At 40.9% G+C, this 10,766-nt stretch overlaps 1 protein-coding gene across 1 annotated transcript in view; it reads left to right on the forward strand.

Annotated features, from left to right (window-relative positions):
• Positions 1-3,324, forward strand: part of lrmda (leucine rich melanocyte differentiation associated) — a 516,890-nt gene extending 513,566 nt beyond the window's left edge. The window contains exon 7 of the mRNA XM_034184482.1: positions 1,095-3,324. Coding sequence (XP_034040373.1) covers positions 1,095-1,174 — 80 coding nt within the window. The 3' untranslated portion in view covers positions 1,175-3,324. The remainder of the gene's footprint in view (positions 1-1,094) is intronic.
• Positions 3,325-10,766: the final 7,442 nt, after the last annotated feature.

Below are 10,766 nucleotides of genomic sequence, written 5' to 3' on the forward strand. Positions count from 1 at the left end.
ATGAAAAATGAATCCAGTATTAAAACCTGCAGTTCCTTAAGTGACCTACAAAGGTCCCTTGAGACTGCCTTCAAAAGCGAGTCAATCCCCATAGAAGAAGTAAATCTCAAATAGCCCCTGAGGCCCATTGGTGCCAGGTATCATCCCAGATTACTGGCAGTTCTGGAGGAGTTTCTGTGGCTGACTGGAGAAACTGGGGAGACTCAAGTCTACATTTGATATCGTTGCTTGTATTAAAGTTCTCTGTTCCACCATTAAGGTGTAACTGGTGTTACAGCAGACAAAAGTTGCACTTTGTCCAGTTTCTCCGATCACAGCCGCAGTAGCCTATAACATCTTCAGAGTTATCAGTCGGTCTCTTGATGGCTTCACTCACTCTCCTTCTTGTGGAGTCACTCAGTTTTTGAGAACTTTCAGATTTACCACACAGTACCAGACTGTTGATTTCCTTATTAATTGATATGATTAAAGCCATGTGACTCTCTGGACTTAAATAGTCCATTTCTCGCCATCCATCTTTCCTCCTTGTGAAAAGTAGCAACATCTGGTAAATGCCATCACGTGCACGGTTGCCATGCTCACAGCCAGAAGTGGTGGAATTTTTCTGTCAACATCTCATTGAAAACAATGGATTGTCCAATTTACCGTCTGCCACTTCCAGTCAACATGTGAGTGCAGAATTATTGTTTTCTAGTAACTTCACACATTTTTCAATGTTTTGATCACACAAAATTGGTCCATTTGTGTGTATTTCTGAACATATATTAAATTCTGTGCCTTAAAAGTCAGAGATGTCAATAATTTTGAACAAAACTGTGCTTTTTTCTTATTTATTTATTTTGCAAATAATCATTGCTGCCTGTTCATGTTGGTGGTGGTGTAATTTATTTGTGCAATCTAAACATAGCTGGCATTATGCACAAAGGATCTGATCATCTGAAACATCTTGAACTGGGAAGAAAAAAAGCACACGAGGAAAATCCAACAAACATTTTACCCAAAGTCACAGAACTGTCAACGTGCCATTTCCATTTTAATAATTATCCACCAGTATAACCACCTGCCCACCTATTCCATTCTTCTTTTCTTTTCAGGGGTATTTGCCAAATGTCACTACGTCTACTACGGCAAGCACTCGGAAGGTAACAGATTCATCCGAAATGACCAGCTCTGACAGACGGCGCTTCAAGCTGTAGCACCTACGTAACTGTATGTTACCAGAAGGAAAGCTAGAGGAACCGATTACTGATTAAGATGCCAATGGATTTTGAGTCAACTGATATCTCACTGGAAGAGCTGACTGACGTCCTTTAAAGATCATATTCCAGCGTTACTCTGATGGACCAGACTGCTACTAAACCTCATCAGTCACACAACACTCACACAGACACACATTCTCTGTTTCACTCAGTCTCAACAACGTCCAACCAATTGCACCAAGTACGTGTTTTTCTTTGACAGCCATGATGGATCACCCATCTCCCACTACCACTAATCAGGGGTGAAGGGGGTGATGGTCTCACACCTGAGGCCTGACACAGACTCTCATTCACACAGTCTCACACACACACACATTACTGCAGTTTATGACACTGAAATACTTTTAAGATTTTAACAGTGGTCTGGTTAATCACTGTAAAGAAATCTTGAGGTCATCCTGAACATGATCAGTCTGTGATGTTTGGTTTGGGGCTTCTCCCTGGTTTTGTTTTAACAGATTTGCACGAGTGTGTGCGTGTTATATTTTATGTCATTTAGAGAAAGATGAGGATTTGTTTTCAGGTAAGTCAAGCAGACTTCAGAGGAGTCTGTTTCTGTTGCAGATTGTTTGTGTTGAAGAGAAAATGATCAGGAAGAGATGCTTTTAAAGTAAAAAAAGAAGTGCAGATTAGTGAGGTCAACAATGCTATAATAAATAATAAAAATAGTCAACAATGGTTGATTGTATGACCTGTGTACTGACCGACCCAAAGAAAGGAAAATATCTGTGCAGTACACTATATTCCATCACACACCAATTGGTCTAAATTATGGTGTCAAGTTATTTAAAAAGTGGAGGTTTCTATATGGTCTAATGGAACACTTAGACACTGAAATTCAGGTTAGTATGGTAACGGCCAAAAACACACAGAATTCATGACTACTACTCACATCTCCATAACAATGGGGCCTGAGAACAGATTTTGCCCTTAAATTACTCAGAGATCCCAAGTTTGTATTTGATTTAATTTTACCTGAAAATAAATAGTAGCCTTGTTTTGACCTTTGATCCTGATGAAACAGCATCACTGAACAGGTCTACAACATGATTTTATTGAACAGATGCACAAAACAAATGTAAAGAACAGCAGTTTAGTGTTGCAGCTTATGTTGATAAAAGGAAAAGGTTTTTGTGGTTTGGGAATAATTTCACACCAAACTCATGACCACACAATCAGCAGAATGTGCAACATCATAAACATTTTCCTGGTTCCTATGCACTAATCTGTAATAGGTTTTATTTTGATTTTTAATCGTTTACTGTATGCACTTCAAGTAAAAAAAAAAAATCCCTTAATACAGATGTTTATTAGTCTTGCATGAAATACACTGTGACTGTGATGTGACAGTCAGAAAATTAAATCCACTTTCATGTGTTTGACTGTAAAAACACTCAAAACCATTTTAATGTTCTTTGCATTTTATGATGTGTTTTAGGCTCAGTGTGGATCGACATTGTAGTAATGTGCTAACAGGGGAACTCCATTTTTTTAACCTGGGCTCTGTTTTTAGATATTTTTGGGTTTGTATTTTTATTTGTGACAAAATGTGTTTACTCTGCCCAGTATTTATTTTGAACACAAACTCTGTAACGGGCTAAACAGCTACACAATGTAATTGTATGGGGCAAGTGACAAACGCAATAAACCGCTTTCGATAGAGGCAAATTTGTGCATTTTAACTCAGTAAATGAAAAGGAACTTTTTTAAATGATTAATTATACAGGTAGCCACTTAACTTGCCCTGTCTGTTCAGCGGCACTGCAATCCACAGACTGTGGTTGATGAGCTTGTTCCTGGCAGAACTAAGTCAAAACTCGACCAACCAAAATAATCTTTGTGCAGCGTGAAAAGACAAACCCAAAAACATCTAAAAAATAGTCAGGTCAAAAAAAAAAAAAAATCAGCGTGTTCCTTTAACAGCAGAAGTATGTGAAGCAAAGCACAGCCTTTTTTAAATCTCTTATTTAATGTTCTTGCAACATTCTGATGTGACATATCTGTTTGCATTATAAGTTTGAACCAGATCATTGTTTTTCAGCAATTAAAAATATATTCAGCTGTTGTGTTTCTCTTGTTAACTTTTAATCTTTTTGTCACCAGCAGTTAGTGTTTCTGTTTATCAAATTTCCCTCACATTAGTTTAGTCAGTGTGGCACCGTTGCCCTTCATTGTGTTTGGATGAATGGACAAGAAAATTCTGTCTAAGAAAAAAAACATAATATTTGAATCTGCACTTTTTGTTAAAAATATTAATTTTTCATCTTGACAAAAAAAAAAAGATACAGAGAATGAAACCAGCGATGGTCCAGCACACGTCCTGCTTCTTTACCTGAATAAAACAGTTGTTACTTGGTGTATTTGGAATTTATAAGCGGAGTTTCCGTTCATCAGTCATCTACAGAAAGATGAAGTAAAGATCAGAGGTACGATTATGGAAATATTGGCTCTGTCTCTATACTGATCTTTATTAGCTTAAACCTCTGTGCTAGTGCGTACTTGTGCATAGTTGTGCCAAGTATGCACGCTTGCTTATTTCCTCCGGGCCTGTGGTTATATTCCAGCTGACATGCTGTTCAGGAGCCTGGTCACTCGTGCCGGCGTTTCAAAATGACAAGGTTTATTTGTCTGTGGTTTGATATGCTCAGAGGAAACGAGCGCTGACAGCCAGAGGAGGCAGGAAGAGGGGAGCCACAAGTTCCCCCACTGCACAACATAAAATGTCATCCTTCCCCTGGCTGCAGCGCGCGCCCAGCCATCCTGCTGAAAAGAGCAGACATTTAAAACTTTGTGACATGTGTCACAGGCACTGCCATTGAGCCAGTGCCACTGACGGAGCTGGAATTGACAGGCCCCGAGCCACCGGAGCTGGCTTCGGGACACACCGAGTTTGGTGCATGTCACTTCGTATCCTCGTCAGAAACGCATCTCGAGCTGCCACACCAACACAAACTGCATTATGGGATGGGCGGGGAGTGCCACAGCGGCTTGACATATGCTTGACGCGGACCTTTGTGCATCCAAGGGGGGTGAATAGGACGGCTGGCATCACGCGCCATAGCTTAATTAAGGTTGGAGCCACAGATGTACCTGTAGGCGGTGCACTCCTCAACCCTCGCCTCTCTTACTTCTGCGGCTCGTTGGGAACTTGTGGCTGAACAAATGGCACGTCACTTCATCACAGCAGATCAGTGACATTCTGCCGTAGCAGCCCTGCAGGACTCTGCTCGCCGCTGCGTCTGTGAATTGTATGTGTGCACGTCTGGATGATGGTGTAACGTCTGCTGTTGCTTTTGTTGTGACAATGAAATTTAAACATATCAGCTTATAAGCATCGGACCACAATCCAATTTTTCACATGTATGCATCTACAAGCACTGCGGATAAGACCGCTGAAAGATGTCCACAACCAGTTTGAGAAGGCGCCGAGGAACGTGAACAACAACCGTGATGTTGTCATTACATCTGGCATCTTTAAGTGAAAGTGAGGCGTCAGACTGCAGGAATTATGTCAGCAAAACTTTGTAATCACCAACACAGCATTCAAACATCCACCACAATATTTGTGCACACAGACGCCATCACGTAGTGTAATTCACTACGTCACGCAGACTTGATGGTGCTGAAATTCCACACTCCCTGTGTTTCAGACCATCAGCTGAATATGACCACAGTAAATATCACTGCGATTGCATCTGTTTTATTGTGAAAGCACCAAATTGTTGGACATTATTATAAAAAAAAAAAAAACGGATATCATGACAGCCTCATTTTTTTAATTTTATTTTTAATTGATTAGTTTGAAAGGATTCAGAGGGTAACATAGCAAAAAAAAGAATACCATCTGCGTCTGTATGACATATGGCAAACAAGGCGAGAAGAGAACGACAAAATCCGGTTGGGTTGGTGCTGACAACGTTGATCTGATGGAACAAACTGCAATCTCGCGAGAAGAGCCCAAAGCTAATGATCCACAATACAGAAATCTGAGTCACGAAATCTGTAGACATAACAAACTAACAACGTATGGGAGGTTCATAAGGAGGCAAACTGATTTTATGATGTGAGAACAATTGATAATTTTATTTTCACAACTTTGCACAAATTTGTGAATGACTGCAAATAGGTGGAGTGGGATATGAGGATGATGTAAGATTTTGTGGCCTGATGGTTTCTACTTTTCTTATACTCTGTTGTTTTATATCTTTTTCTGTCATTAATTTATCATTCTACCTCCCTGCCCAGGATTACAGGCCAAAAATAACAGCTTTGATAAAACCTGGTGCAATGCACCTCTCCTTGTTTTATACAAGGTTAATGTTTTATTGTGCGCTGCCCCTGTCTAAATAAAATCACATAACAACAACAATGTATCCAGCACAAACGTTTGGACATGCCCATCATTTATTTTAATGCGTGAGAAGACAGTGTGGAAAATTATTTTATTTTCGCAGCTGATTGCAGTAAACGGCGACACCGAAGAAATTCTGACCTAAGAAGCAGACATCAAAATATTTTGTGTGTGTGTGTGTGTGTGTGTACATATATGTATATATGTGTATATGTACATATATATATACGTATATATACGTATATAAAGTTATAACAACAGTAGCGTTTGATGCCCTTACCCCCCACCCCCTCTTTTTTTTTGGCTTTCAGCTTCTGGGGGGGGCACCCCACCCCGACCCCCTTAATTACAGCCCGCTTGATCCCTTGCCACTTTAAGCATTTTTAATGTAGAATATTAATGTAATTAATATTAAAAGTTTTCAGCTAGTTAGGCAGTTACAGTAGGGCTGTACAATATGGCCAAATTATCATTTCTCAATATTGTCATATCAGTATGATATATATGACTATGATTTCAGACAAAGTGCAGTAACAGTGAAAATGAAACATTCTTAAACAAAACAGTAATAATACCACACTCGTTTTGCACTCATCATAAGGTTAGGATACAGTGCCCTCCAAACGGTATTTTTTATTTCATACATTGTACTTTGTTTATGCCATTTCAAATACAAAAAATACAAAAAATATAATTTAATTTATTTAATTTATATGGTGCCAAATCACAACAAAGTTGCCTCAAAGCGCTTCACACAAGTAAGGTCTAACCTTACCAACCCCTAGAGCAAGTATACAGGCAACAGTGGTAAGAAAAAACTCCCTCTGATGATTTGAGGAAGAAACGTCAAGCAGACCAGACTCAAAGGGGTGACCCTCTGTTTGCGCCATGGTACCGACACAATTGACAAAACGAATATACAGGAAATTTTGGGAGCCCATGCTGGTGCACAGGATGGGAGGACTGCAGAAGAAGACACTCACTCCCATCTATGGATGGAGCCGCACCTCAAACAGGAAGAAAAAACAGAATCAACCATCAGAAAGACAACAAATACAGTATAATTGTCAGCAATAAGCAAAAATAAATAAATAAAATGGAAGCAATACTAAGGGGATCGCCGGTCACTAGCACTAAACTTCACTAAAAGACCCAGACTTTAGATAAAGTTGAGGCCGTGGCCCACTCCGTTTACTAATAAATGAATTTGAAAGGGTAAAAGCATAGAAATACAAGGTCTGTCCATAAAGTATCGTACCTTTTTATTTTTTTTTTAACTATATAGATTTGATTCATATGTTTTCACGTCAGACAAGCTTGAACCCTTGTGCGCATGCGTGAGTTTTTCCACGCCTGTTGGTGACGTCATTCACCTGTGAGCACGCCTTGTGGAAGGAGTGGTCCTGCCCCGTCGTCGGATTTTCATTGTCTGGAAATGGCGGAATGATTTGGGGTTTTTTTCCATCAGAATTTTTTCAGAAGCTGTTAGAGACTGGCACCTGGAAACTATTTGAAAAATTTATCTGGCTTTCGGTGAAAATTTTACGGGCTTCACAGAGAATAAGGTCTGTTAGTACAGCTTTACGGACCCCTTTAAGGACGCTCAGCACGCCGCGCTCCGAGCTGCGACGACACGGCACAAGCCACCGGACCATTTCTGAGCCGATGGCTCTGTGGATACGAGACCGTCGTGTGCTCTTTCTCTGGTTATCACAAGAGCTGGACATCAGTCATTTTCCGGCAGATTTCACTTTTAACAAGAGATTTTGTCATGGAAAGCCGCGCGGAGGCTTCGCGCGTCACGACCGATTCGCTTTGGAAGCGAGACAAAGGAACACCTCCGTTTCGGCGTGTCAGAGGACAAGTTTGGACATGTCCAGCTCTCCACAATTTCACTGATACTTACTGGACTGGTAAGCATTGAAAGCCGAGATAGACATGTCCAAACTTGTCCTCTGACACGCCCAAACGGAGGTGTTCCTTTGTCTCGCTTCCAAAGTGAATCGGTCCTGACGCGCGAAGCCTCTGCGCGGCTTTCCATGACAAAATCTCTTGTTAAAAGTGAAATCTGCCGGAGAATGGCTTATGTCCAGCTCTTGTGATAACCAGAGAAAGAGCACACGACGGTCTCGTATCCACAGAGCCATCAGCTCAGAAATGGTCCGATGGCTTGTGCCGTGTCATCGCAGCTCGGAGCGCGGCGCGCTGGGCATCCTTAAAGGGGTCCTTAAAGCTGTACTAACAGACCTTATTCTCTGTGAAGCCCGTAAAATTTTCACCGAAAGCCAGATAAATTTTTCAAATAGTTTCCAGGTGCCAGTCTCTAACAGCTTCTGAAAAAATTCTGATGGAAAAAAAAACCCAAATCATTCCGCCATTTCCAGACAATGAAAATCCGACAACGGGGTGGGACCACTCCTTCCACAAGGCGTGCTCACAGGCAAATGACGTCACCGACAGGCATGGAAAAACTCACGCATGCGCACAAGGGTTCAAGCTTGTCTGACGTAAAAACATATGAATCAAATCCATATAGTTTAAAAAAAAAATAAAAAGGTATGATACTTTATGGACAGACCTCGTATACTATGTCAGTAGTAGCCACACGAAAGGGAAAACAAGTGTGTCTTAAGTCTGGATTTGAAAGTTTCTACTGAATCTGACTGTTTTATTGATGCGGGCACAATAAGAGAAAGCTCTGTGACCTGCAGACTTTTTATTCACCCTAGGGGCACAAAGTATGTAAAGAATATAAATTTATAAAATGATCTTCCTCAAACTCAAACTGAAAGCAAATCTCTAAAACTTGATAATACCTGAATATAATAATCAGTTTTATTGCCAGTTTTCTTCAGATAAGTCAGGGGATGGAAAAATGAACATTTCCAAGTCACTGAATATGTCTTGGACTTTATTTACATCAATTATGAAGAAATGCAAAAGTTTCTTTCACCAAAACATCAAATCTAAGCTTGGATCTCAGATGTACTTTCTGGAAAATTGTAGATGAACTATCGGGTCTTCTTTTTAAGAAAATCCTCCTCTGAACTACTTCAGCAGCAAGCTGTATTTCTTATTTTTAATTAATTAATTTTTTTTTGAGGTTTGCTTTCAGTTTGAGTTTAAGGAAGATCACTTTAGATTTATTTATCTAAAGTTGTGTCACTGGTGTGTCACTCAGACAACAAAATTAAGAGGTTATTTAAAAATAAGTCCTTCAGAGAGCAAAATTAAGAGGATACACAGGTTTTATACAGAACAGAGGAGGAGTAAATTAACTGTATTTCATTCAGCCTGAGCATCTTCACATTATATCCCATATAAGCAAACAGTATGAATCAGCTACTGCTCGTTTCATTAATTAAAATCACAGAAGAAATGCGTACATACAAGACAATTTGAAATGAAGGAGAAATGCTGCTTTTAACAACCTGGACCTCATTTGTGGCATAAAATACGGTTGTTTACTCACAGATATAACTCTGGTGTCATTAGGAGTCCACGGTTCAGACAACATATTCAGTTTCAAAGATTTTTGTTCTTCTAGTATGGTGGATTATAACTTCTTCTTTTACACATCGCCAACTACCGGACAGTAGTTGGCGACAGCAGTCAATATGTGTCACTGATTTCAAAATGCAGCTGTTTTTTTTTGTTTTTTTTGCATGTGCCGTGACATGTCAATCACCTGTGTCCAATCACATTTCAGGGCAGTCCAGCACAACCCTGGCCTCCGCTGTAGCTCCACCCATGCCAGGAAGTGTTCAACATTTGACATTTCCTGTTTCATTCTGGACTAAAAATTTGGCACTTCCTGTTTCAGTGTGAAATTGCCACTGAGTTCCCACGAGATTCCACGAGATCTCGTCTGTCAATCAAGGAAGTGTCGATCCAGGAAAAGTTCAACATTTGACATTCCCTGTTTCCCTGTGGACTCAACATTTGGCACTTCCTGTTTGGGACTCAGTGTACCATGAACGATCTTCATGCGACTGCACGGTGCTTCGCTCGTATAAAAGACACCTGTCCACACACTCAATCAATCACCTTCCAACCTATCCACCATGGCCAAGATCAAAGAGCTGTCTAAGAACACCAGAGACAAAATTCTAGACCTGCACATGGCTGGGACGGGCTACAGGACAACAGGCAAGCAGCTTGGTGAGAAGGCAACAACTGTTGGTGCAATTATTAGAAAATGGAAGTAACACGAGATGACTGTCAAGCTTCCTTGGTCTGGAGCTCCATGCAAGATCTCACCTCGTGAGGTAAGGATGATTCTGAGAAAGCCCAGGAATCAGCCCACAACTACACGGGAGGACCTGGTCAATGACCTGAAGAGAGCACAGTCGCAAAGATTACAATAGTAACACTGCGCCATCATGGTTTAAAATCCTGCAGGGCACGCAAGGTCCCATTGCTCATGCCAGTTCATGTTCAGGCCCATTTGAAGTTTCCCAGTGACCATGTGGATGATCCAGAGGAGGCATGGGAGAAGGTCGTGTGGGCAGAGGAGACCAAAATAGAGCTTTTTGGTATCAACTCCACTCGCTGTGTTTGGAGGATGAGAACAACCCCAAGAACACCATCCCAACCATGAAGCATGGGGGTAGAAACTTCATATTTGGGGGTGCTTTTGTGCAAAGGGGACAGGAGGACTGCACCGTATTGGAGGGAGGATGGATGGGGTCATGTATAGTGAGATTGTGGCAAACAACCTCCTTCCCCCAGTAAGAGCATTGAAGATGGGTCATGGCTGGGTCTTCCAGCATGACAATGACCTGAAACACACAGCCAGGGCAACTAAGGAGTGGCTCCGTAAGAAGCATTTCAAGGTCCTGGAGTGGTCTAGCCAGTCTCCAGACCTGAACTCGATAGAAAATCTTTGGAGGGAGCTGAAACTCCAAACCTGAAAGATCTGGAGAAGATCTGTATGGAGGAGTGGACCAAAATCCCTGCTGCAGTGTGTGAAAACTTGGTCATGAACTACAGAAACCATCTGACCTCTGGAACTGCAAACAAAGGTTTCTGTACCAAATATAAAGTTCTGTTTTTTTAATTGTATCAAATACTTATTTCATGCAATAAAATGCAAATTAATTATTTAAAAATCATACAGTATGATTTTTTTTCTGTCTCTCACAGTTGAAGTGTAC

Source organism: Thalassophryne amazonica, chromosome 13 (assembly GCF_902500255.1).
Source record: "Thalassophryne amazonica chromosome 13, fThaAma1.1, whole genome shotgun sequence".
Classification (NCBI taxonomy): domain Eukaryota; kingdom Metazoa; phylum Chordata; class Actinopteri; order Batrachoidiformes; family Batrachoididae; genus Thalassophryne; species Thalassophryne amazonica.